Source organism: Ursus americanus, chromosome 32 (genome assembly GCF_024610735.1).
Source record: "Ursus americanus isolate L20-20 chromosome 32, mUrsAme1.1.p, whole genome shotgun sequence".
Classification (NCBI taxonomy): domain Eukaryota; kingdom Metazoa; phylum Chordata; class Mammalia; order Carnivora; family Ursidae; genus Ursus; species Ursus americanus.
The window spans coordinates 15,716,261-15,743,599 of record NC_142158.1 but is presented as its reverse complement, the minus strand read 5'-3'; the positions used below and the strand labels follow the sequence as shown (position 1 = coordinate 15,743,599).

Here is a 27,339-nt window from a genome sequence, read left to right as displayed (position 1 = left end):
GCGTTGAGGCATGAACAAAAGTGTGAGGGTGGGAGCGAGCACACTGAGTACAAAGGGGAATGAAGGAAACAGTCTTGTTCTAGGGGAGGAGTGTGTGTGTAAGTGTGGGCGTGTAAGCATGGGTGTGCAAGTGTGTGTGCATGTGGAAGGAGGAAGAGGAGAACAATTAGCAGGAGCAGAGAGGAGGGTAGCACATTACCAAGAGCCTGGTAGCCAGACAAAGGACTTTGGGCCAACATGGCAGGCAATAGGGAGCCACTGCAGGCCCTGGGGCAACTAAGGAGCATGATCTGAGACAAGTCATGGGAAGTTTCATCTGGTAGTTGCATAAGAAGGTAGACTGGAGAGGAAAGAGAGAATTAGGGGCATGGCAGGCAGCTGGGGCAGCCTGACATTATGATTATCATTTTCTCTCCTCCAGCACACATCCATAATGCCCTTCACCCTGGCTGAAGTCATCATCAGGCCGTACTGCTATCCACGGAAGAAGAAAGGTCTCACCTTGTTGGCTCTTGCTAGCCTTGCGTACATCAGCAGGTAAGGATTGCAGAGAGAACATCTACTTAGACTTTTTCCTTCAGAACTATGAGGGATACTCCTGAAGAAGCATGCTGCTTTGTAGGAGTGCTTCTATCTTGGGTTAACAGGGATTTAACCATCACTAACTGTCCATGTAGGAAAGATTCCTATTGTTTGATGTTAATGCCACGGAAGCATCACGTGCACCAAAGTACACAAGTGTGCATGCACAAGCAGCAAGCCAGGCCTTCCTCTCTCCCTCTCATGAGGGAGTCATCACTGCAAAGCTACGCTTGCTACTTTCCCCAAGAAAATATTGATCATTGGCTCCATTGGCAATTAAAATGATTGGATGTTTATAGCAGCAATGTCCACAATAGCCAAACTACGGAAAGAGTCCAGAGGTCCATCTACAGATGAATGGATAAAGATGTGGTATGGATATACATTGGAATACTACTCAGCCATCAAAAAGAATGAAATCTTGCCATTTGCAACAATGTGGATGGAACTAGAGGGTGTTATGCTAAGCAAAATAAGTCAATCAGAGAAAGACAATTATTATATAATCTCACTCATATGTGGAATGTAAGAAAAAAAACAGGATCATGGAGGAAGGGAGGGAAATACAAAATAAGACAAAACCAGAGAAGGAGAAAAACATAAGAGACTCTTAATCATAGAAAACATACTGAGGGTTGCTGGAGGGGAGCCGGTGGGCGGGATGGGGTAACTGGGTGACGGGCATTAAGCAGGGCACGTGACGTAATAAGCACTGGGTGTTATATGCAATGGATGAGTCACTGACCTCTACCTCTGAAACTAATAATACGCTACATATCAATTAATTGAATTTAAATTAAAAAAATAAAATGGGAAAAAACTTAAAAAGAAGAAAAAATAAAACGTTTGGATGGCCGAATGATCTGAACATCCAAATATATTCCATCTAGAAAGGCATTTGATGAGCATGCTAGGTTTGACCCAGTCCTGCTGCCTGTGTTTTTATGGGCTCATTTGCGTCAACATCTGGCACTGGAGCTCCTACAGGGCATTTGGGCAATTGCCCAGGGGCTTGCAGAACAGCCTCGTTGGAGACATGAGAGGTAATTCAAGTAGCTGGCCTAGATTTCGTCATTCAACCACCTGGTGACACCAATAGTCAGAAGTGCTGCTTAGTGGTTGTAACCAGGGGAAAAGGCTTGGCCTTCCACCCAATGATTGGAAACCCTCCTTCCATTCTGTCACCTTCTAATCCACTGCCATGCTTTTGCTCTACTGATAGGGGCATGCCAAGCATAATAGCTAAAGATGGAAGCTTTAATCATGATGTTCCTTCTCCAGTCTAGACTTACATCACCTGTTCCCATCTGACTATGTGGGTCACCCCCAATCCCTCCCTATGCGGGGGAAGTTAAACTCAGTATAGGGCTCTGCTAGAGATGGAAGCCACAGTGCTTGTTCCATTGGCTTTTGCCATCCTTTGTTTCAGAGCCTGTAAGCTTTGTGCCCAGAACTCTGTTGAGGGTTCTTCCCTTGCCTTTTCTCCCCCTTCTGCAATACACGCATCTCCCACCCTTCTGCACCTCTCCATTCCCAAGTGTCCCAAATCTTTCTCGCCTCTCCTCTCTGGAAGAAAGTACTTGCTCCATAAACCTACCCCAAGACTCCAGTGATCTAGGCTGTTCCCCAATCTGGGGCCTTTGCATTTTAACAAAGGATACTTTTAGAGCGTAGGCAACAGTTGGGAACCTACCGGCAGTTGATGCCTGGAGCACAGTGTTGAGAAGGATTCTGAGACCCTACCACAAAAGAGTTTTGTCACCCTTGAGCAGTATCTACCAAGAGCGTAAGAATGGAGAATGGCAGGATATGCGCCACATATTTGCCATATCTGGCTTAACACAAAGGAATAAATCCCTAAAGATAGACTATCTGGAAACTGGGGTTAGGTACCAGTATGTATACATCAAGATATTTTTTGTTGCTGTTATGTGAGGAGCGGAAGCAGGGTGGTATCTGGCTGATTATGTAGATGGATTTCCATACTTTTGTCTGTTGTGTGGACTTCCATCTGATTTGGTCTTCCTTGCTGAGTGTAACTTTTCTTTTTTTTTTTTTTTAAGATTTTATTTATTTATTCGACAGAGATAGAGACAGCCAGCGAGAGAGGGAACACAAGCAGGGGGAGTGGGAGAGGAATAAGCAGGCTCATAGCGGAAGAGCCTGATGTGGGGCTCGATCCCATAACGCCGGGATCACGCCCTGAGCCGAAGGCCGACGCTTAACCGCTGTGCCACCCAGGCGCCCCAACTTTTGGAGTTATTATATAAGGCAGCATTTTTTGGTCTGTTAACTTTTTCTTTTTCTTTTCTTTTTTTTAGATTTAATTTATTTATTTTTGCAAGAGAGAAATGGAGAGAGACAGAGAGAGAGAGTGCACGCACGAGTGGGGGGAGGGTCAGAGGTAGAAGCAGACTCCCCGCTGAGCAGGGAGCCTGATGGGGACTTGATCCCAGGACCCTGAGATCGTGACCTGAGCCAAAGGCAGATGCTTAACCAACTGAACCACCCAGGCGACCAATGGGGTAAAAGACCACCAAAAGCCACTGGTATTTTGGGGAGAAATTGTGGTAGTCGTAAAGATGATAAGCAGTGGTCAATGGGGCTTAGCTTGTCGGTGCCTGGACACGTGATCAGACCATGCAGTGAACTGGGGGTTAGACAGAGGAGGAGCAATGAGGTGGGGGTCCCGTACGAATGCATCCTGGGTCCATTCAATTTTCATCAGCTCCAGGCACTGTGCTAAGCGACTGAGGATACAGTGATGGGCAAGGCACCACACCGCCTTTAGGGACTGTCTGAGAGAGAAGAAAGTGCCCAGATAAAGGGACGACAGAGTGAGGGGGAAGTGCAGGGTGCTATGGGTACCCAGGAGGGATGCTGCAAGTTAGCTTCCGGAGGGAACTGATGTCTAAGCTGAGACGCAAAGAATGAGTCGGAGTAAGTCAAAAGAGAGCTGGAAAAGACCTTTAGGCAGAGGCAAGAGCATCGACAAAGGGCTAGAGTTGCTGAGCATAGGGCTGAACCGGAGGACAGGGAAAAGCTGGATCAATCGACCACAGCAGTGAGTCGGGACTTTGAACCTGAGGGCTTGTCTGTGGGAAAGTTTTAAGTGGAGGAGAGAAATGATGTGGCTTGTGTGAGAAAGATGATTGGAGTCTGGGTGAAGTGTGGCAAGTAAAAAAGAACAAGACTGAGACGCCAGTTAGTGGCATTTGTGGTAACTCGGGAGGATTGACATTAGCCAACTGATGACAGTATCAACCAATCCGCAAATGAAAGAGAGAGGGTGAGTGGTGGAGGTGAGGTGAAGGTCACCCAGCCTTGGAGACCTCGAGAGCCTCCGCTGTTAAGTGACACGCCCATGGTCACAGGGCTGGGGAAAATCAGCGCTGGGACTTACACTCAGGGCTCCCATTTCCAAACGCAGGTCACTCCCCGCGGTATCCACAAGGCTAGGTATTTGCTCAGTTCCCCGTTTGTGCAAAACACACTCTGTGAAATGCGGGGGGCGGGGGGGATGCAAAAAAGCGTAACGTCATTTCTATGGTTGAAAAACTTCCCTGATATCCTGATTCCCAGCTCTGTGCTTGGATTGGAGCAAGGGGAGGGAGGGGACGGAGACCTGTCACCAGCTGGAACGGGACTGGTGGGCCCCGGCGGGGAGCTGAAGTGGTTTGGGATTTGGACCTCCTTATTCTGGACGAAGTCCTAAGTCAGCATTCGGCGCGTTGGGCTCCGTTTCTGCTAGAACGAAGCAACGACGCCTGTATGCCGCCCCACGGACCCAGGCTGCCCTACCTGTGCCCATCCTCGCCGGCGGTGGGAGCCCGCACTCCGCGGCCCGCGGCCTCTACCCTTCCGCGAGGCTGGGGGGCCCGGGGGCCCTCACAGCCACAGATGGCCGGCGACGGAGCTCCACAAAGCGTGCACGTCCGTGGGGCTGTTTCCGGGGAGTGGCCGCGGGCCAGCGGTTACACACGCCAGTCTGCATGGTCAAATAGGGAACCAGCCGTAGCAGGAATGAGGTAAAGAACATGGGCCGAGGCCAGAGCGAGCGTGAGAAACAACCATGAGTCAGAAAAACGGCGGTAACTCTGAGCTGGAGAAGCACTGACCGGCCGAAACCACGTGACAACGACCTAAAAATAGCCACCAAGACTGTGGGGACTGCCTCCATGTGGCACTTGATTTTTGTCATTTTTCAGATTGCCAGATTGGAGGGCTGGCTCGTAAGTGGGAAAACAAAGCTTTGTGAGTTAGTAATAACTGCAAATCTTTCATTTCCTTTGGGAAGCATGACTCACCTATAAATACTGCAGCTTGCTCCCCGCTCCCGTCTCTCTCACCCCTAAACACCTCACCTCGCTCTCTCTGAGCTTCTTGGTGAGGAGCAGGAAAACAGAAACGTTCCTACAGCCGGCTCTGATTCACTGTCTTGTTGAACAAATATTTGCCTTAACACAGGGCTAGTCTTGCTGGGAAAAGCCAAGTGCTGTCAGGCCAAGCGCCAGCCTATGGGGGGGTTGTACTTACCAAGGGGGCATGAGCCCTGTGTTATAAGAACACAAGATGGGGAGGGATGACATTTAGCAAATACAAGGAGGCCCAGGAACACAGAGGAGGCAGCGGTTACATCTGACAGGGTGGTGTGGGAAGGGCTTCAGGAAGGTGCGTGTTGGATCCAGGCCTAGAAGGACTAGGGGGCTGCAGCGGCAGAAGTGAGAGAAAGTGAACCGCAGAGCACGGTCCCAAGGCCAAGAGAGCACAGACCACGGCAGAGCAATGATCGGCACCTCGCTGCCGCCGAACCTGCTGGTGATCCAGGCTAATAGGACGTGGTCCAAGAACTGCCCACCCCCAGAGGCTTACTGACAGCAGGCTAGAGGTTAGACCCAGTGTCGACAACGTGAGGTTTGGTGGTTGCTTTTTGTTTCTACAGAAGGAGGGGAAGTGAGAGCTAGTAGTAACATGGCCGGAGAATTATGTTGGCAAAAGGTTGTCTTGACAATGGTGCTTAAAATGGATTGGAGCAGCAAGACGTGGGAAGCAAAATAGAGTAAAATAACAAATAAAAGTTAGCTGGAATATTCTTACCATGGAGTTTAATCCCCATGACCTATTCTTGGTCCATGGTTATGTCATAGCTCCAGGGTCAGCCCTGCCTGGGTGCTCAGAGTATCCCTTCCCCAGCTGCAGGTGGCCCAGGCCTCCAGGACCCTCTTCTCTAAGAGTTCTAATACACGCACGAGTGCTCACACCTGCCGATGTTTTCCACCTAAGCAGACTGAAAGGATACCTAGACCCCTGTGCCCAATGTCTCTGCCTGGCTCCACTTTTAGTGCAGCTTGCCCCGTTGCTGAGCCACTCTGCTGTTGCCCACTAGTGCCCTGCGTCAGTAGAACGATGCTACCAGCCACAACAGCCCCAGCTGGCCTGCTAATGCCCCACTACCTTGCGCTCGGTAGAGAAGTCCGAAGGTGCCATAGGTGTCTCTATTAGTGGGTAAGGCATTGCATGCCGAGGACAAGCATCACGCAGATATGCAGCTATCATCCAGCAGTGGGGGAGATATTTGTAAAGTCGCTCCTCAACTGCATTCCTATGAAGCATGAGAGATCATTCCTTTCTTCTGTACTGTGCTCACTTGGGCGGGCTCCCACATCAAAGCAGCCTGGACCCTCTGGTGTAGCAATCCTCTAAATCTGTGCATCCATTTACATACACACTTACATGTGTACTACGCATATAGATATCTTACCTCCAGAATACATTAAAAACTGCCAGAGGAATGCATGGAGCTGAGTTCCCAGATCATCTCCTACTTCCACTCATGCATTATGGTGAATTCCTGCCGAGAGCCCCTGCTGCCCCTTCCTGGGTATAAATACAACCTTCATCTAGGGTTGTCTGGACGCACCAGAGTTGCACAACCTCGAATCTTGAGATCAGAATCCCAGCCCCATTTTCCACAGAAGTACTCCTTAGCCCCTAGGTTTATTAATATATGAAATACATATAAAAATGCCACACAATCCCCCTCCCCTTATTATCAGCATTTGGAGCCTGGGCCAGCCAAGATGCAGACTGGAAGCACAAAGCAGGGGAGAGGATGTGGCCATCTGCCCTCCTCATACCTCCTGTGCAAACCTTAGCTCCTGTTGCAGAAATTAGAAACAATACCAACCTGAAGAATGATACCTCGGTACCAGCAGGATGGAGGGCAGCCCTGAGACACAGTGTGGAAAGAACAGAACAGGTTTTGTGGATTAACTGGCATGTCGTGGGCAAATAAAAAAATCAAAGACAATTCTATGAATTTTTGGCTGTTGGACTGGGAAGATGGTGGTTGCACTAAGAGAAGCAAAAAAATAGTTCGGGGGTATAAGTAAGAGACTCCATTTAGAATCCCGTATCTGGGTCCCATTCTGGTTTAATTGGTTTAGGATATGTCCTGAGCACTGGGATTTTTAAAGCCCCCATGGCAATTCTAATCTTCAGCCAAGGTTGAGAACCACTTGCCTAGAGAAACTTCCGTTTGGACATTCAGACCTGGGCTTCCCAAAAGAGGTGATTACAGTGGAGATCCAGGGAGTGAACCCTCCTGGTGGGATGAGGTTGCTGAGGAGAGAGAGAGAGGGAAGGGGGGACAGAGAGGGAGGGAAGAAAGTAGGAGTGGGAGGTAGGGAGGGAGGGGGGAGACGGGGAGAGAGGGAGAGAGAGAGAAGCAGAAAGTGAATGCTGGGTCAATGCCCTCATCTAAGGGGCACGAGGGGCAAGGGGGCAGCAAAGTAGCAAAAAATGATCAGATGGTAGAAACCCGGAAAAGTCCAGGAGTCATCTTTGTAGCTTAAAGTTGGTGGCTCATGTGTGACTGGGAGCTGTTTGCAGGGGTGAGTGCAAAGCCTAAGGGGGCAGGTGAGCAGAGGGGTGACATGGCCCTGCGTTGCAAAGGCAGCAATAGGCTCAGTCCCTACCTTAAGGAATCACCAGGTCCCAGCCATTGTCAAGGACATTTTCACTGTAGGAAGTCTGCTAACTTGTTGAATTTACTGACAAAATGTGAATCCAGGTTGTGCTTGCCTTCTGGCCTCGGACGCAACTATGACCATCTCACACACTTCTGTAGGAAGTCGGCATGAAATTATGGGGCCAGGGGGTCCTTTAATTCTATTATTCTGCTGGGCTAGGGAGATACAGCTTGAGTGTTAGCACTTTAAGAATTATATGCAGAAAGCTCACCAAACCCCTTGTTCCCTACTGGTCCCTAACAATGGAAAGACGTCCATTGTTGCTGTACTGATAAGACACAGAAAATACAAATTTTATGGTAACCATTGGATGCTACAAGATTTAGGAGGAGAAAACTATAAAATGGTAATTTTTGGCTGCCCATCTGTGAGTGCCCAGCCTGACTCACATAGATTTACATGGCAGAAGGTTCTAGAAGGACATATAAAATTGCTCTCTCAATTGAGGGACAGAATTATTGGCCTCTTCAAAGTGTTAACGAAGTGAGCAATAGATTAACTAGGTTTTGGAAGGCCATGGGTCCATCTCCCGGGTTTCAGAGGCTGCGGTGTTCTTGGGGGATCGGGCAGCCGAGAGCTGTCTAAGCAGCTGCAGTGAACAGCAATTAAAGAGAACCATAGGTGCCACTAGAACCAACCGCTCCAAGGAGCCATTCATTTAAAGATCTAAAGATTAGTTGACCATAGAGTTGAAGGTCCATTTCTGGGTTTTCTATTCCATTCTGTTGGTCTATGTGTCTGTTTTTGTGCCAATACCATGCTGTCTTGATGATCACAGCTTTGTAATAGAGGTTGAAGTCAGACAACGTGATGCCCCCAGCTTTGTTTTTCTTTTTCATCATTCCTTTGGTAATTCAGGGTTTCTTCTGGGTCCATACAAATTTTAGGATTGTTTGATTCAGCTCCTTGAAAAATGCCAATGGTATTTTATGGTTTCACTCATATGTGGAACATAAGCAATAGCACAGAGGACCATAGGGGAAGGGAAGGAAATCTGAAGGGGGAGAAATCAGAGAGGGAGATGAACCACGAGAAACTATGGACCACGGGAAACAAACTGAGGGTTTCAGAGGGGGGCGGGGTGGGCGGAGGGGGGTAACAGGGTGATGGGTATTGAGGACAGCACGTGTGGTGATGAGCGCTGGGTGTTATACATAACTAATGAATCATGGAACACTACGTCAAAAACTAATGATGTATACTGTACAGTGGCTAACGGAACATAATAAAAAAATTTTAAATAAATGAAATTTAAAAAAATAAAGATCTAAAGAACTTGCCATCTTCCTGGCACTTGGGAAACAGATGTGCATTATAGATACAATCCCTGTCCCATTCTTGGCTACTGAGAAAGACAGTCCAATAATCCACAAGGGTAAGTTCATGGTAAAGGAAGTACGTGGCATAAGAACCTAACTGAATGAGTGTTACAGGGTCTTTGCAAAATCTTTTCTAGAGAAACTGACTTTAAAGCTGAGACCTGACGCATGTGTGTGGTTCAGCCAGATACAAAGCAAGGAGAAGTGTGTCTTGGGAGGTGAAAATGTCAGAGGTGTTCCAAGCAGAGACAACAGCATGACTGAAGGCCCAGAGCTGCGGAGCTTGGTTCATTGAAAAAACAGAAAAGGGTCCAATATGGATGAGCTGTAGATCTGAAGGTGGACGGGGGCAGAGCATGGCCAGGCGGGCTGGGTAGAGGAGCTTGGGTATTTTCCTAAGGTACTGGTGGGGATCCCCTGGAGGCAGGGGAGTGCCAGGAGCAGATTTCTCTTTTCGAAAGATTACCGTATTACTAGTAGCCTATGGTATGGAAGTGGATTGAAGGATGCAAGAAAGCCCAGCAAGTAGACAGTTATAGAAACCCTTGCAGATGAAGAAGCCTGGAGTGGAGTGCGGCGTACGAACATTTAGATGTGGATTCATGGCATCCTACGTGGGGCTGGGGAAGAGCGGACATTGACTAAGAACACAGTGACGGATTCCATTTTGGCCTTCGTCTTCCATTCCCTCCCTCCCTCCCTCCCTTTCTCCCTCCCTTCTTTCCTCCCCTCCTCGAAATCTGCTTCCTTCTTCTTTTTCTCTCTCCCTCTCCCCCAACTCCTTTCAACATATATTCCGGCAAGCCATAAAGAAATGATCTCAGGGATGTCTGGGTCAAGCATCTACCTTTGGCTCAGGTCATGATCTTGGGGTGCTGGGATGGGGTCCTGCGTCAGGCTCCTTGCTTAGTGGGGAGTCTACTTCTCTCTCTCTCCCTCCCTCTGCCTCTCCCCCCTGCTCATGCTCTCTCTCTCTCTCTCAAATTAAATAAATAAATAAATAAATCTTTAAAAAAATAAAAAGAAGTGATCCCACCTGAGTATGAGCGTCCCCTCATCCAGGCATCTCGCTCGCTGCCCCTCATTAAATAATTGCCCTCTTGCCTGATACCATTATTTGTTTCCATTACTTTTCCGCTGACAGTTAACACACCTTTAACTTTCTTTGCACTTTCTCTGTGAAACTATAGACTTCATTAACTTACCTCAGGAACTTTCCTTTGTGGAACCTTATGCTGAAGGAAACAAAAATGAAGTAAATAAAGAGAAACTCTCCAGGCCTCTAGGGGAATGTTCTTATTTGCCGACTATCTTATATAAATGGGCATGGAAACTGGGAAGCCCTAATTTCTAGTATATAAAGTAAACAAAGTGAACTAATTAAAACAATCCATTTGGAGTGCATTCAGATCTCCGTGTTGACCCCAAACTCCTAGCCCCAGCTCCTTGGGGATTTACTTTCTGTCCCTCATACCTTTCCTGGCCTGTCATGAGAAGCGGCCATGCAGGAGACAAGTGCTATGCTCTCCTTCCGAGGTACGTGCCCTTGGGATGCGCATCTCACAGAAGTCCAATGTTCGTCATAATGGTAAGGTAGGGGAGCAAAAGTTCCACCCAAAATGTGTCTTTTTGGCGTGAGGACTATTTTAGGCTCATTATTTTTAAGAAACAGAAGACTCAAGAAGAAACTTTGACCTTCCCCCAATTGCCAGAAAGAATTTAGACAGGGAGTCGGCTCCAGGAATGGACGTATCACCATAGAGAAGCACAGTGTAATATGAACTAGGTGAGGCAGACAGGGAGGAGCCTAGCAAAGTCTGTTTAAAGAAGTAATTTTATTTATTTGTTTATTTAGATGTGTGTGGGGTGGGGAGGGGCAAAGGGAGAGGGAGAGAGAGAAAGAATCTCAAGCAGGCTCCAGGCTTAACATGAAACCCAATTCAGGGCTCGATCTCACAACCCTGAGATCATGACCTGAGCCAAAATCAAGAGTCAGATGCTTAATTGACTGAGCCACCCAGGGGCCTGCAAAATCTGTACATGTGAAACAGTAAATCCCCATTCCCTCCTTCCCTACCCTGACAGCCACCATTCTACTTTCTGTCTCTATGAATTTGATGACTCTAGGTACCTCGTACAGGTGGACTCATAGAATAGTTTGTTCTTTGTGACTGGCTAATTTCATTTAACATAATATCCTTAAGGTTCATTCATGTTGTAACATGTGTCAGAATTTCCTGCCCTTGTAAGGCTTAATAATTTTCCATTGTATATCTATACCACATTTTATGTATCCTTTCATCCATGGATGGACACTTGGGTGTTTCCATGGTTTAGCTATGGAGAATAATGCTGCTATGAACAGAGGTATACGAATATCTCTTTGAGTTCCTGCTTTCAATTCTTTTGGGAATATATAGAGAAGTAGAATTGCTAGATCATATGGTAATTCTATGTTTAATTTTTTGAGTAACTGCCACACTGTTTTCCATAGCAGTTAAACTGTTTTATGTACTTACCAACCGTGCATAAGGATTCCAATTTCTCCACAAGCCCTCCAACACTTGATATTTTCTTGATAGTAGCCATCCTAATGGATGTGAAGTGGTATCTCATTGTAGTTTTGATTTGCATTTCCCTAATAATAAATGATATTGAGTATCTTTTCATGTGTTTGTTGGCCATTTGTATCTCTTCTTTGGAAAGATGTCTCTTGAGTCTGTTATACATTTTTAATTGGGTTGTCTGGGTTTTTTTCTTGCTGTTGTCGAGTTGGAGGAGTTCTTTGTCTATTATGGGTATTAACCCTCTATCAGGTATATGATTTGAAAATGTTTTTTCCCAGCCCATAGGTTTCCTTTTCAATTTATTGACCGTGTCCTTTGATATACAGACATGGCTTCTTAAACTTCATACTGTAGGTACCTCTCTTGCTCACGCCAGTCCTGACCTCATATTAGTCCTTGTCACTTCCACAAGCATCAGACAAATCTGAAGTATTTGAAACAACCGAGACTACACTTGGATTTCTGAAAGTTTAATTAAGCTCAAAATTTTATTCTTCCCTCTGAACTCTCTTGATTACTTGAGGTATCCAAATTTGAATGGTGTTTCTGAAACATGACCTAGCCTATCCTAATTGTTACAAGAGACAAGGAGCCTCAAAGAAAGTTGCTAGGTGAAATAAGTCAAGCAGAGAAAGACAACTATCATATGATTTCTCTCATCTATGGAACATAAGAACTAGAATGATCAGTAGGGGAAGAAAGGGATAAAGAAAGGGGGGGTAATCAGAAGGGGGAATGAAACATGAGAGACTATGGACTATGAGAAACAAACTGAGGGCTACAGAGGGGAGGGGGGTGGGGGAATGGGATAGGCCGGTGATGGGTAGTAAGGAGGGCACATATTGCATGGTGCACTGGGTGTTATACACAACTAATGAATCATCGAGCCTTACATCGAAAACCGGGGATGTACTGTATGGTGACTAACATAATATAATAAAAAATCATTATTAAAAAAAAAAAAAAAAAGAAAGTTGCTAGGACCCCTCTGTGCCATCTCTAAGAAGAGAGTAGCTTATTAAATGATCACAATGGGCCAGGCACTATTTTATTTGCGATGTGTTAACTCCCTTAATCTTGACGATAGCTTTATAATATGTATGCTGTTTACACCCCCCACTTCTCACATGAAGGCAGGGGACAGAAGGGCTGAATAAATTGCTAAAGGTAAGACAGCTAATAGGTGGCAGAACTAGGATTTGGATCACAGAAGGCTGGTTCCAGATTCTGTCCTCTTAACCAATTATAAACTGTAGTTGATACATCATCTTCCCCATATTTAATTTTAAAAGTTATTTCAGATTTTGGCATCTTCCAGTGCATTTGGTTTCCAGCATACAGCATTTGCAGGCTTTGCTTAGACATTGTGGCTCCTCTCCTAGCATTTCTTTTCCTTCCCTTGGCTTCCAGAAATGACTTCTATTCTATCCTCACATGAGCAAGATCTGAGCCTCCTGTAAATCCATCTTTTCCTACCGAACACTCTATCCATGGCTATATTCACGAACTGAAATCACGGCTGACAGTTAAACCCCTCCTACCTCTTAAAGGCATATTGTAATAGAGCAATAATGCTCAATCTCTGTCCCTTCTACCCCATCAGAGGGCTAACGAAAAGCTACACCTGACTCTTAGGTACAGAAAAGCAAACCCCAGGGGGCGCCTGGGTGGCACAGCGGTTAAGCGTCTGCCTTCGGCTCACGGCGGCTCAGGGCGTGATCCCGGCGTTATGGGATTGAGCCCCACATCAGGTTCTTCCGCTATGAGCCTGCTTCTTCCTCTCCCACTTCCCCTGCTTGTGTTCCCTCTCTCACTGGCTGTCTCTATCTCTGTCGAATAAATAAATTAAAAATCTTAAAAAAAAAAAAAAAACGAAAAGAAAAGCAAACCCCACTTGTCTGGCTGAGAGCCAGTGAATGATGCCATCTTAGCAAGTTCAATGTCTCAGCAGGTCAGACCTCTCAGGGAAAGGAATAATTCACGTCCTCACATACTCTCTTTGGCTGATGATGTGTTTGATGTTCTCCCATATTCTTTCACCAACATTGAATTTTAATGGATTAGGTAAAATAGCCAGGCCCAGCTTATGAAAGAGGGTGTCTCTTTGAATCAAGTCTATTTATCCAGAAAAAAATCACTTCTGTAGGTTTGTGGAACACCTCAGCTGTTGACAAATGATCCCCATGGCTTCTTTTCATCTGCCTGGGCTCCAGAACCCCATTGATCTTGAGGATAAAATGGCTCCACCACCAACCCGCCCCCGCTGTCCTAATTATTGTGACTTGTCATTTTCTGCAGGGTCCTATGGATCTACTCTGAGACGGGTACGTGGGTATATCCTGTGTTTGCCAAACTCAGCCCGGTGGGTCTAACAGCCTTCTTCTCTCTCAGCTACATCTTTTGTGCCGGCATCTATCTACTTGGAGAGAAGGTCAACTACTGGAAATGGGGTCAGTTTATTTCTCTTTTACCTACAGAGACATACCTTCCTTACACTTTCTCTACTCCTCCTAGAAACAGAAGGAGAAACTAGTCCAAAAGCAGAAGGCAGTGATGCTTAATGCCTTTGTGCAAAGGATTCAGACAGGTCCTACCAAAGTAGGCAAAGGGAAAGCCTGGGGGAAGTTCGAATTTTCTCAAAGGACCCCATCAAATGATATCCCCTCCTCCCCCAAACAATACCTCATTTACCTTCAAGACTAAAACTAATCTTGTTTAGAGAGCTCAGGACCCAGAGAGCAGGGTGTCACCATCCCCAGCGTGAAAAAAACGAACTCAGGGTCTTCCTCCCGTAAGTGAGGGACTGAGGGATACAAGCTATTACGTGTCAAGGTATCTTTTTTTGAAGGACAGGGGTCCAGATGACCCTCTTCGTTCTTCCAACCTCAACAGTGCCTTCCCAGATGATTTCCCATTCTTCTGCCATTAGGTTGCTTCTCAACCCTTAGTAAAACATTTACCAGATAAAATCACATCCTATACTTGAGATGGGAATTCTGATTTAAACAGGGTCTTGGGCAAAGTGAATATGTCAGCAAGCTAAGCTTTCTAATTATAGGTAGTTGTAACCACGTTGCTTCTTAAAAACAACAACGACAACAACAAAAAACACAAAAAAACCTTAACTCAGCTGGTTTTAAAATGGAAGATTTTATTCTCCTTCTTGCTTCTCCCACCACCCCACTCCCAGAATATTATCTTGTTGGAAAAGTAACCATCAAAAAGTCAGGTTGCAAGATAATCATGATTTTTCCCTCCCCTAAGGGAAGTGCAAGAAGCATACCCTGATTTTGTATATAAGGAAGCAAGAGTCACAGACAGTCCCCACATCACACTCCCACATGCCATTCTGTTCTATCAAAATAGAAATGGCACAAATGGCATCTTGCACCCAATCTATGAACTGGTGTGAAAACATAAGCCCGTGTATGCAACAAAACGAAACAAAACAAAACAAAACAAAAAAACCACCACCACCACCACCAACAACAAAAACCACGACAGTTTCATAAGAGTGTATATTTCTGGGAGGAAAATGAGACCCTGGAGAAATAAGCATGCCACTTGGCTTTTTCACATGTTTGCTACTCTTGGAGAATGTAACTGGTTGGAAATCTCAAAGGCACTATCCTTGAAAGCAAACACTTAAAACACGGAATACTAAAATTTACTCCCAAAATCAGGATTCCAAATCACAGGAAATTATCCAGAGGAGAGAAAAAAAAATGTGTTGACATTTCAGATGTGTTGACATCTAATTCTAACTAGTATGGCTCCTTGAAGTTCTTGGTAAGGATTTTTGATGCCTTTCCCAAATCTATACCAAAAAAAAAAAAAAAAAGGAAGAAAGAAGGAAGAAACCAATCCATTTGAAATTTGCAGAGAAAAACATGATTACTCAGAGCTTACAGAACAGTAACTATTTTAAACAATTGTATTGAATTAAACTATCTTGAATAAGTTGTTACTCTACAGTGACTCTGTCTGTTGAATTAAAAAAATTTTCACCAAATTTAAGATTATTTCCAATACAAAGCTCTTTTAAATAAGCTTCATTGGTTAAGAGCTATATCCAGGTTTTCACTACAATTAGGTCCCCACGAGCAAATAGGCTAGCATCAACATGTAGACCCACACACGTGCACATGTGAACATTCCTGTGAGTGACAGACACATAGGTGGCCGTGCGTCCCTCTCCTCTGCCTAGATTTTAACTCCTGAAAGAATAGACTGGGTTAAAAGTCCTATATAGCATCAGAATAGGATCATAAGTGGGTTAAGTTGTAAATGGATCGTAATTACAAATGGTCTAGTAAGAATTATAAGAGACATTAGATCACTTAACATCTCAGTTGCAGTAACCACTTAAAATTGCCTAAAACTAAACAGAGCTATCTATGTGAGCACATTTTCCTGTGTCTTATTCTGCTTAAAACACTTTCAGCCTTCCCCAGTTTACAGATAAAGTCCAAACTCTTGGAATGACACAGGAGGGGCTCTGTGAACCAGTCCCCGTCATGGCTTTTGCTCTCTGTTGTCTAAATGTGTGCCCCAGCAGAACCACCAAATTACTTGTTTTCTTTATACATTGTTGTTGTCCCTCCCCTCTGTGGGCTTCAGTCTCTCACATCCCCCAGTCTTTGTCTGTCTCACACCCACTTAATCATATCAACTCACCTCTTCCAGGAAGCCTTCTATGTCTGCACAGAGATTTGTTTTTACACAAGACCCTGAGTTCTTAAGGGTTAAGAGTGTGCCTTATCCATCTTTGACTCTCCCATTTCCAGTAGCTTACCAGTGGATCAATCAATGCAGACAGAGGGTATCTAAGGGCTCTTCTCTCTAGGCACTAATGGGACTTGGTGCACAGGGCTTCTGAAGACAATCATCAAGGAATGACTATAATGGTTAAAGATGAAAGTATTGGGCAGAGAGTTTAAGGAGCATATATGGTGATGCTATGGTATACTAGTTGGAGAGCTGTTGAAAAAGAGATGCTTGTTAGGACAGGTAGTGAAAAATAGGGGGAAGGACACTGGAATAGAAATTTTAAAAAACAGGGTATGTCTCTCACCCGGCCACAAACCAACCGTGTAAGCTGTGTCAATATACTTCAACTTCTCGGTGATGGGATGACCTCTAAGTTGGGTGACCATCCATGCTAGTTGGCCTAGGACAGCCCTGGTGAATGCCTGCCATGCGAGCGTGCATGTAGTTTAGCATTGTCGAGGCGCGGACAATCAATCGTGTGCTTCTATCTCTGAGTTCCTCTGCAAACCTGTTCTGAATCTATGGAGACATGTAAGCAGCCACCTCTTCTGTCCAAATCCAGGAGTAACCCTACTTTGTCCCCTCTTTACACACCTGAACTTTCTTGGATGACAGCACAATTCTAAGGAGTGCTTTGGTGATGCTGTGGGAGGCAGTGATTAGGAGAAAAATTCTGTGCCAGGCTGCCTGGGTTCCAACCTTGGTCCTACTATTGGTAGACCAATGACACTGAGCAAGGCACTTACTATCTTTGTGTTCCAGTTTTCCTTGTGCATCATGGAGGTAACACTAACAACCCCCTCCTGACATCCTGGAGATAAATGACTTGAGAAGTATCAAGTGACCAAAACAGGGCCTGGCACATAGGATTCATTGCTATTAATCTCATTCTCCCTTCTCAAAAATCAGTAACCTTTCCTATGTGGGTATCCCATCCTCTCCTTCGATTGTATGCATCACCTACCAGTTTCCCCAGCTGAAGGCAATGAAAAGCAACAGTCACATAACTGAGTGCAAATTGACAGAGGGGGAGCAGTTTGAGAAAAATTAGGAGGTCAGGCTAATTGAGGCTAGAGTTAATTGGAATCTCTGCTTCTGAAATCCTGAGACACTATGTGGTCTGGTTAGGAATTACCAGCTAAGTACCAAGTGGTCAAGAAATATCAGTCAAGACCCATCTAATATGCAAGTATCTCTCTAGTAATAGTCCTTAACCTTTACTCCACATTGTAGAATCACTGGGGGAGCTTTAAAAATACTAATTCTCAGGTCTACCCCAGACCAACTGAATCCCTATCTGTGGAGATGGGGACTTGGCATTGATATCTTTAAAAGCTGTCCAGTTATTTTAATTTGTAGTTAGTGTCAAGAGCCATGATCTCAGGATCTCAGAGTAGTGCTTCCCAAACTTGTCTGTGCTTCCAAATCTTGTTAAAATGAGGCTCTTGTTAAAATGTAGGTTCTCATTCAGTAGAGCTAAGGTACGGTGTGGGGTTCCTCCCTTCTAATGCGTACACCCAAAGATTCTGATGCTACTGGTCTCTGGCAGGGATGGTCATGCTCATTGAATGTCTACAGACTTTCTACCTCCTTGTGTGTCCTGTCAGAGAGGAGAGAGAAGGACAGTAATAAGAGATGATGCCAATAATCAAATGTGAACTTGGACAATGGGTGACATCCTTCAGGAGTACGCAGATGCATGGATCTGGCCCTGTATACCAGGGAGACAAAGCTGTCAGGCCCTCCGGAAGGTCCTGCTGGTCCTCAAGAAGATGCTGTGGTTCTCGAGAGTTTCCAGAGTGCCACCATGCCTAACTTGTCACTATCTTCCCCCCCTTCCCTGTGCTAGCTTTTATGTGTCATAGGACAGAGGGCTGGACAAGCACAGGGTCACTTACTGGGACCAGATACTCACCAGGAAAGATTCAATTTCTATTTTGGGGGCATAGTTAGATGGAACATAGATTTCCAACGATAGCAGAATCAGGCAAGGGGAAGCAGTGTCTGGAAGATCATTGGAAGCTTGGTCCACCATGTCTAAGCACCTAGGGATGCCCCAGACATATTCTTTCCACCCTGATTGGGAGAAAGGGGCTGTCAAGGGGTTCCAGGATAGGCTTCCTTGTCTGTCTGCCACTTGAGTACGGAGTGTTCTTTCTTTCTTCCTTTCTTCCTTTCTTTCTGTTGCTTTCTTTTTTTCTTCTTTCTCTCTTTTCCTTGACAAGACACAAGAATGCTGACATCAAGACACGAGTTCCTCAGGAAGAGAAACACAACCCACAGGATATATCAGGCACAAAAAGGAGCGTAGTGCCAGGCCCACATGGCAGGGCCTCTTCTAGATAGATGTGGCTGGAGAGGCAATCAGCTTATCTCTGACCCATGACCCCTCTGCTAACATTCCTGAGGGACATGTGCAGGGATTCAGGCTATCCTTTGTCAGGGCCTGAGACCATAAATCCTTTCCCTCCTAAGGAGAGTTCATAAGCTGAAAATTCAAGTCTAACCATGTGACTTGTGTCTATGACTTGGACAGAAGGACATTAAAACCTTCCTTTAATACTATTTTCTGTTGACCAGATTTTTTTAAAGGGAAATTTTATTGTTGAAAGCTGCTTAGAGGCCATCTAGTCTATCTCTTTGGTTTTATCCATGAAGAAATTTAAGGGTTTTTTTTCTGCCTTGCATATTGTCTCTGATCATTTCATAACAAAAGACTCTTACCAGGAGATGACCCCATGTGTATTTCTAAAGCATGGTCCCACAGGAGCAGCATTTGGTCAATAACAGAAATATATCTCCTTTTTGCCTTTCTTGTCCTAATTTCATCTCCCTCAGGTCACAGACCACGTTGGATTATTGCTTCTCCTTCTTTCACTGCCTCTTTTCCTACAAGAATTTCTCCAGCCAGAACCTCAGCTCCATCTCCTTCCTGCTACGTCTGCACTGAAACTTTTACTCATTCATGTTCAAACCTCATTCTTCTAACACCTCCTATCTCCCCAACCATCTGCCTTCTCACTCTTTTCCAAGCCAACCCATGGAAACTAGGAAAATGATCTTCAAATTTTCAGTTCAAAGTCTAGCAGCAGTAGCTTTCGTGATTGTAGAGACATAGGTGTAAATCTTTGTGAATATAATGTTTTTACTTACTCTGTTTTCTCACTATTGGAATAATAAGAAATGTAATTACATATGGTATCCATAGTGATGCTGATTAGAAGAATGGGTTCTTTTTTTTTTTTTTTTTTTTTTTTTTTTGCCATGACAGCAGAAAACATTTGGATCTTAAACAAGACAAACATTAAATGTTTCGCCTAAAATATCTCTATTCCTCGGTACTAACAAAGGATAAAGGAAGGACTAAAATGAATCAGGGGTGGACTTAGCTCCCGAACTGCCAACTAGGAGGCATTCCAGTGGGAAAAAATGCCCTTCCATGAAGGAAAGAAGGATAACAAACAACATTATTTCCCAGTCAGAATATAAAATCCATGTTATGAACTTTGTTTGAGTAAGATTATTACTAAATCAACAGCTCCCTAATCTCCAGCCATGTATTGTGGAGTCAGAGTCAGAGATAAATTCTGAGGACTCAGAGAAGCCTAGAGACCACTCAGCTCCAGGAGACTTCAGGACTAAGGACCCACCTCCCGCTGTTAGAAACAAAAAGAAAACCATTACTCCTGTGACATTCACACCACGTAAGTCACTACAGAAGAAATGACTGTTGGAAGTCCACTCAGAGACACATTTTGGGACGATGCCTTCTCTAATGTATGGCAATGTCTTAGTGCTCTATCTAGCTGCATAGTGTTGGAGGTGGGAGACTCTGATCCTGGGGAAGGAGGGGAAGGCTGTCCTCCCACAAAGGAACTTTCTGCCATTACTTCCACTCCTGGGCTGATTGTCTCTAAGCCTTCAGTATCTGTTGTATTTCTTCAATGGAGAAGGACTCTTCAATCCTGGACACCTGGGGTTGAAGGAGTGTGGTTATGATTACAGTTATATTTGAGGGGCTGGGGTTGGTAAGAAGGTTTTAGGAGCCTTCGGAGGGACTGCAGGGGCAACTAAGTTGAGAAGTTTACATTGCCCAAGATCTTGAACATGAAGGAATTAATGCGTCATTTAGCTGGCAAAGAATTATTACGGGCAAAGAGAAGGTTCTGGATTTGTACTTAGAGACCTGCCGTACAGAAGACCTGATGGGGGAGGAGAGAATCCACATCAAAAATGAAAAATAAGTAAGAGCCTAAATGAAAACGACATGAAGCTCGAAAAGCTGGATAGCTTAGTAAGGCTTCCCTGGAGTGACCGAGGGTATCTGGATTGATGAGTAGAAGAAGAAGAAGAGAGAGCACTGTCCTCAAAAATGTTGAGAGACATGAATATAGGATGGCCCCAAGGGCTGTGTGATTAGTAGTCGGCTGTCCTAGAAAATCAGTGTGAGAGAGGGAGACTTCAAGACATCAGTCACTACAGCCTCAGAGAGGGGAAATCAAGCAAAATAAAATTAGTAGTAGACATTTAAGGGCATAACTGATGGACGGGGGCAGGATTTGAAGGGTGAAGCATGAAAGTAGAAGCATGAGGTGGCTGTGGCACCGAGTCAGAGCTAACAGGGCTCTGGAATGGTCAAGGAGAGGCTGATTTGAGAAAAGTTTTCAAAGTAGGATTGATAACATTTACAACAAGTGGGAAGGATAATGCGCTAATGCAGTGTTAGAAGTTTCAGAGTTTATGCAAAGATTTATGATCAATAAATACAGAGGTACCAACTTGTTGGCTGAATGGAAGTCATTCTAGAAATCTAGGGCTACAATTTCAGCAGAAGAAAACCCTTCGAATGAGCTTACTAAAATCTAATCAATATGCCAGTACTCCCCCATTCAGGCTGTTAAGTTGATTTGGGGAGAGGTCATGGAATGAACCCTAATTAGGTGAATCTCCACTCCTCTATTTCTTCCTAATTTGATGTCTCTTTGTTTCTATTTGCACAACCTCAGAGTTTTTTGATGGATTGCATGCAGCCCATAAACACTCGGCCAAAAGCAACCTTATTCCGTGGCTCACATTTGACCTGCAGAACCCCCTGAAGGCAAACGGCACTATTGGTCAACAGGCTAGCTATGAGCCAAGCACCAAGCAGGGACAACAGAGCTGCTTCTTGTCCTTTCTGTAGAGGTGCTAGGTTTTCAGAAGTCAGCAAAGTACATCCTCTTGCCTTGGGCTAAGTGCCTTTGACTTTCCACTCTCCCAAGTCAAGCTGAATGTCTACCTGCACAAGAATACCCATTAGAGAAACGCTGAAGTCTGATGTCTCTCTCCGTTCTTCATCATACAGGTGACACGATGCAGCCAAGGAAAAAGAGGAAGTGATCACAGGCTGTTTTCCAAGAACAAAGAAGGAAGAAAACATGAGAGTTTTCTTTTCTTTTCTTTTCTTTTCTTTTCTTTTCTTTTCTTTTCTTTTCTTTTCTTTTCTTTTCTTTTCTTTTTTCTTTTCTTTTCTGGTTGGGGAGGTGGTGGAGGCACATAGGAAGGTAGAAAGGGTAGGGAATGATATTTAAATTTAATAAGAGGGTTTATGAAGGTAGCTTAATGTGGGGACTCTTCGTTTTTTTTACAAGGTTTACTGGATGTGCCAAAAACAACAACTGCTGTCTCAGAATCTGTTACCTTCATCTGGCCTCTGTGGTCAAAATCTGGCCAAAAGCCAAGGAAATTCGCATAAACTTGGCTTTAGAGAATGTTTAGAGAGAGAAAGGGATTTGGGATCCCTGAAACTCTTCATGTTACAGAGAAGGGTGTTGAGGACCTAGCTGAAAAGTAATCTGCATGAGGGCCAAAGAACTAGGATCACAGCCAAGATAATAGCATTTGTCCCCCAGATCTTCTAACTCCCAGTCCTGTGCCATTTTTAATGACCCCAACTTTCCTAAAAACAAGTATTTTCATCAACTAGCTATTTTCATGGACTGCTCATCCATTTTGTTTTCCTCAGTCTAGATAGAGGTGTAGGGAGATAGGTGCTACCGAAGTCATCTGTCCACCTGATAGAAGAAAAATTAATTGGGGCAATGAGAAAGTAAGTTATAAAAAATATGGGGAAATCTACCCCTCTTGTGAGCAAGCATTCAGGGCATGTCCAAATATGGGACTTCACGACATCATCATCAAAATCTTTTCCATTCGAATATTGCTTAATTCATCAAACAAATGTACATCTTACTTGAGTAAGTGACGGGAAGTGACATGGTGGCTATGAGGATCCCCGAGAATGCTTTGGCACAGAGCACTTTGCTGAGTTAGCTTATGATTTAACAAAGCTGATGGCTAGGTGATTCACAAGCACATTCACAAACCTTGCTTTGATCTTCCTAGTGAGTTTTTCTGGGTCTTTTTTACAGACATATTTTGTAAAAAACACAGATGATAAGGGTCTACTGGTGGGTAAGCATGGAGTCTGGCAGTGCGTCACCAGGTCCATGTGCGCTGGGTGTGGGCAGCAGAGTAAATTGTTCTTGGGTTTCCCAACCTAGCACCATACAGGAGAAATTTGGTAACAATGGGTAAACTTTGGTAAATACTATTCCTAGAACCACATCAAACCTTGATGTCTCTATGACTGGCCACTGTGCTCTGTGCCATATGCATTCCAAGACCAGAAAACCTCAGAAATAGAAAACTGGTCTTGAGGAGTTAAAGAAGAGGGCAGACTGCCACAGCAGGGCAAGCAGCCCCGGGAAGCCTAGGATAGGCACCAAGAAACCTGCCGTCTTCCTAATTTGAGCCGCTAGTCTTTTGGGATTGAACTGGGAACACTATACCTGCTGCTGCTTGAGTGTTCAGAGCACCTGGTCTCAGCAGGAGCCCAGAAGCAGTTGTCACAGTGGAAATTCCCCAAATGCAAAGTCCACAGGGGATCACCCAAATTTTCCACACCCCAAAGATGACTGGGGCTGCATACTTAGCAGAGTGATAGTAAGCTGTTGGCTGGGATGAGCCTGCAGCATTCTATTTGTGGCTTCACTGTCCCTGGAATCAAATTAAATTTCTGTATGACTGACCATCACGCAGGATCCATTCCAATGCCAGAAATACCCGAGAACCGCCTCCCATTGAGCAAATACACCAGCAGGTCGGTGGCTCCCAGGTTCTTCTGGAACTTAAGAAAGGAGAAGCAACAAAACACCAGCAGCAAACATGAAATACACTAAATAAACATTCATTAAGAGGTCTGTAGGATTTGCTGCCTCCAGAAGGCTAGATCCTTAATAGAAGACAACACCAACCACATGGGGAGAGAATCAGCAATAATATTTGTGTAGGGTCATGTAATTGACCAACTGCACTCACCCTCATGATCTCGTTTTATCCTCATGAGAATCTTATGAGTAGAAAATGCATCACGTCCTCATTTTCCAAATGAAGAAACTGAGTTTCTGTTATTGGTGTTCGGGTAAATGTTTAAAAACCAACTCTCTGGAAAAAGGAAAATTGTAAGGCCCTGATTTATAGTGTTTGCCCATTCCATGGTGGGAACACTCCACCACAACCTTTTTCAAGCTACCAACAGGCCACTGAATGCAGAGCTGGGAAGACCTATGCATAACCACTTGGCCCTCGAAAGGACCACAGGAGCTGGCTCTGGTATGCCACTAGCTTTGGAGGAGGACAATGACTGGCCCAAGGTCACACACGTGGTTTTTTCCTGAGCCCATCTTCCTATCTCTTGATTATAGAGCAGAGCAGTAACTGGCCATCTGAAAGCTTTTACTTAACAAGGCAAAACTGTGTGTGTATCTGCAAGGCTGGACAAAAGGTGGTGGTCCAGGGACCCCAGCTTGGTGGAAACTCTCATCCACAGAGGCAGAGAGAGGAGCACCTCCAGTGCCTTGTGGACTGGTCCATACGTTCTAGATTTGCTATCTCATATGAAACACCAATTTTCAATGTGGGGTGAAGACTTACCCTGTTTGCCTAAATAATCCATTAGCCCCATCCTCTCCTCAAATGGGTCATACATTTCTCAAGCTATTTTCAGCTCCTCTGCACCTACTCGCTTGCAATACTTGTCATAACAGGAAGTTAGTTGCATATACTGTAATCCCCAAACACGTGGCATCTGCATGTGGGAGTGGGAGGGGGCCGAGGGAGGAGTGGGGAGGCCTGGCTTCCCAGAAGGCCACCTGGCCGAGCCCTGAACCCATCCCAAGTCTGGGCCTCTCCCTCCCAAGTGTCAGAAATCAGAATCCATACCCAGACGTTGTTTTCCTCTCTCATGCAGTTGGTGGCTCTTTTTCTTTTTTCTTTCTTTCTTTTTTTTTTTTAATAAAGCACTTGAGTAGGCAGCAAAGCCAGTCAGAACTGTTTATTTATAGCTGTGGATTTTCAATGCTGTATAAATTAGAAATCATTGCTGAATGAGGCCCGCGCCCACTCACACACGCAGGGCTGCTATCCGCGGTCCTTTCACACAGTTTGACTGTACACAGTCTAAAATGGGAGAAAATGACATGCTCCGAGTCAAATGACGAAGTCACAGCTAAACTGCAAAGCAGAAAACCAGCAATTATTTTTCCACAGCACAATATGGGGGGTACGACAGGTGCAATTATCCAATATTATTTAACAGCACCGGTTTGTGGTGTAGGGAGAAAATAAAGGTTTCCGTGTCTCAGAGAGAAAAAAAAAGAGAGAGAAAGAACCTGCCTCCCAGCTCCTGTTTCTGTGGATTAAGCTGTGTTATGTAAATTGAAACTGGCCAGGATTCCAGAAAGGGAAGGGAGAAGCACCTGGCTCCCTCACCCTTCCTCCCCAGAAGCTCGCAGCCTGTGTCATCACTTCTGAGAAACAGCCCCTCACCTTGGGGACCCTGACCATCCTCTGAGGCACCGGTTCCATGTAACACTGTAGACAAGGCCAGGTTTGCAGAGTTCCTGCCCCTTAGACTAGGGGAACCCTCTCCTGCGCTGGCCCTCCCTCCCTCCCTCGGCTGAACGGAGATAAGGTAAAAGAGCAGGTGACCCATAGGGAATAATTTTCATGCCCTTAATCAAGTACCCCTTGTTTTGGCCTCCAGCATGCTTTTATTCCTATTTCTAGGCCTTTCCTTAAACTTCTCTCCCTCCCTGAAAAGACCTCTGCTCGTCCAGCGACTGTCATACAAACAAATTGTTCTTCGTGGCTTCAGACTTTACTGGACACTACTTCCCAGTCTCCTACAAAGCTCCCTCTAGCTCTCTGAGGCACAAGGCTCATTCCCTTCTCTACACCCCAGAGCAGGCCATACCTGTCCCACCCAGCATTGCATCTCTCTCCTTCATCCAGCCTCTTGGCTTTTTTTTTTTTTAAGATTTTATTTATTTATTTGACAGAGATAGAGACAGCCAGCGAGAGAAGGAACACAAGCAGGGGGAGTGGGAGAGGAAGAAGCAGGCTCATAGTGGAGGAGCCTGATGTGGGGCTCGATCCCATAACGCCGGTATCATGCCCTAAGCCGAAGGCAGACGCTTAACCGCTGTGCCACCCAGGCGCCCCCAGCCTCTTGGCTTCTGTTCCCATAGCAGTTGGGATGTTGAAAAGAACATGAGCTTCAGAACCACAGCAGATCTGAATTAAAATCCTGACTCCATCCCTCACTACGTGTACAGAACCTGGGGGAAAGAGTTTATTTTTCTGACGTTTGGTTCTTTAAAGTCACATGATAATACCTACCATGAGTAAATAAGATTATTTAAAGTCATGGTGGCATCCAAGATTCGCCATCCCACCCCACTTGACTGCAAGCTCATTGAGACCAGGGGCTACGTTGAGTTGTCTGTACCCCCAACAAGGCCTAGCTCTACACCGTGACTGAGTACTGGAAATATGTACAGAGAATTGACTCGGGGGTTACTTACAGCTTCTTAATTCTATAGGCTTCTTCAGCAATGATATTCCCCCTGTCCCAGAAGCTGAGATTGTCAACATGAGAGCCATCATTTCACTGAAGATACTCTCTTCGTGTTAAATCCCAGAATCCTATTACCAGTGCCAATCAGATTATAGTTTCATGGGACCTAGCACTGGAAAGCACATTGACAGAATGAACATAGTGCAAATAAATTTTGATAAAGAGGAAAAGCAGATGAGGAACGGCCTGGAGAATAAAGATTGCATGCAGGTGGGGCTCCAGATTGGACAGCTGGATAGCCCTGATTACCCCAAGGAGCGCCTGTCGGGTACTGATACAAATCAGGGAGACTGATCCCCAAAAGAAAAGTGGGGGCAGTAGGAGCACTGAAGACAAATTCTTTTTTACATCAGAATTTATTTTCTTTTAGGTGCCTGCTCCGTCCTTTCTTCCAAATGATAGCTCTTATCATTAAGGCTTGGTCTAGTTTGACTCTTACTTTGTCTTAAATGAGACTTTTTCAGCCACTCCCATAGTATGACTCTTTGAGATCATGCAAAGGGTCTCTGCTCTTACTGCCACTCCTGATATCTTACTAATGTACAAAAAAATCCCTCACCATGAGTAAAGTATTCCACTGGACATGGAGAAACCCATTTAACTCATAAATGAGAGAGGTAGCTTGTCGACTTACACTCATTCCTATTCAATGATCAATGAAGGATATTTGATGACTTGAAAGCAAGTGTCAATATGGAAAAAGGTACACTTAGCAGAGTGAAAATGAGAATATTGGAAAAAAAGCAATAGGTTCTCAAAGGGTCAGCTGCAGACTCTAAGAACAAACCTTGCCTCGTTCACAATGTTTGTACCATGTGGGTGGCCAGGAGATGACTGGGTACGCTTCCTGGCTCTCCATCCCACTCTGAGGGAGCTAATCTATGGTCAGCGCACCCCCAAAGAGAGCTAGACAGTGATCTTGGCCACTGATGGGTCAACAAAATTCTGCATGCCTTTGGAGGAGTGGAAAGAGGAGGCACAGCTGTGACATGCCACTCTCAATGTCTCCGATCTTGATTGGCTGGCACTACAGGAATTTCAATTTGCTTTAGAGCTGGGGAGAGAAGCTACTGTTGGATTGTCACCATTCTTAAAAAGAGAGGAGGCAGAGC

The 27,339-nt window shown here is 45.0% G+C and overlaps 1 protein-coding gene across 1 annotated transcript in view; it reads left to right on the top strand.

Annotated features, from left to right (window-relative positions):
- Positions 1 to 24,644, top strand: part of ADTRP (androgen dependent TFPI regulating protein) — a 65,913-nt gene extending 41,269 nt beyond the window's left edge. Inside the window, exons 4-6 of the mRNA XM_045811514.2 lie at positions 422 to 537; positions 13,798 to 13,949; positions 21,614 to 24,644. Coding sequence (XP_045667470.2) covers positions 422 to 537; positions 13,798 to 13,949; positions 21,614 to 21,648 — 303 coding nt within the window. The 3' untranslated portion in view covers positions 21,649 to 24,644. The remainder of the gene's footprint in view (positions 1 to 421; positions 538 to 13,797; positions 13,950 to 21,613) is intronic.
- Positions 24,645 to 27,339: the final 2,695 nt, after the last annotated feature.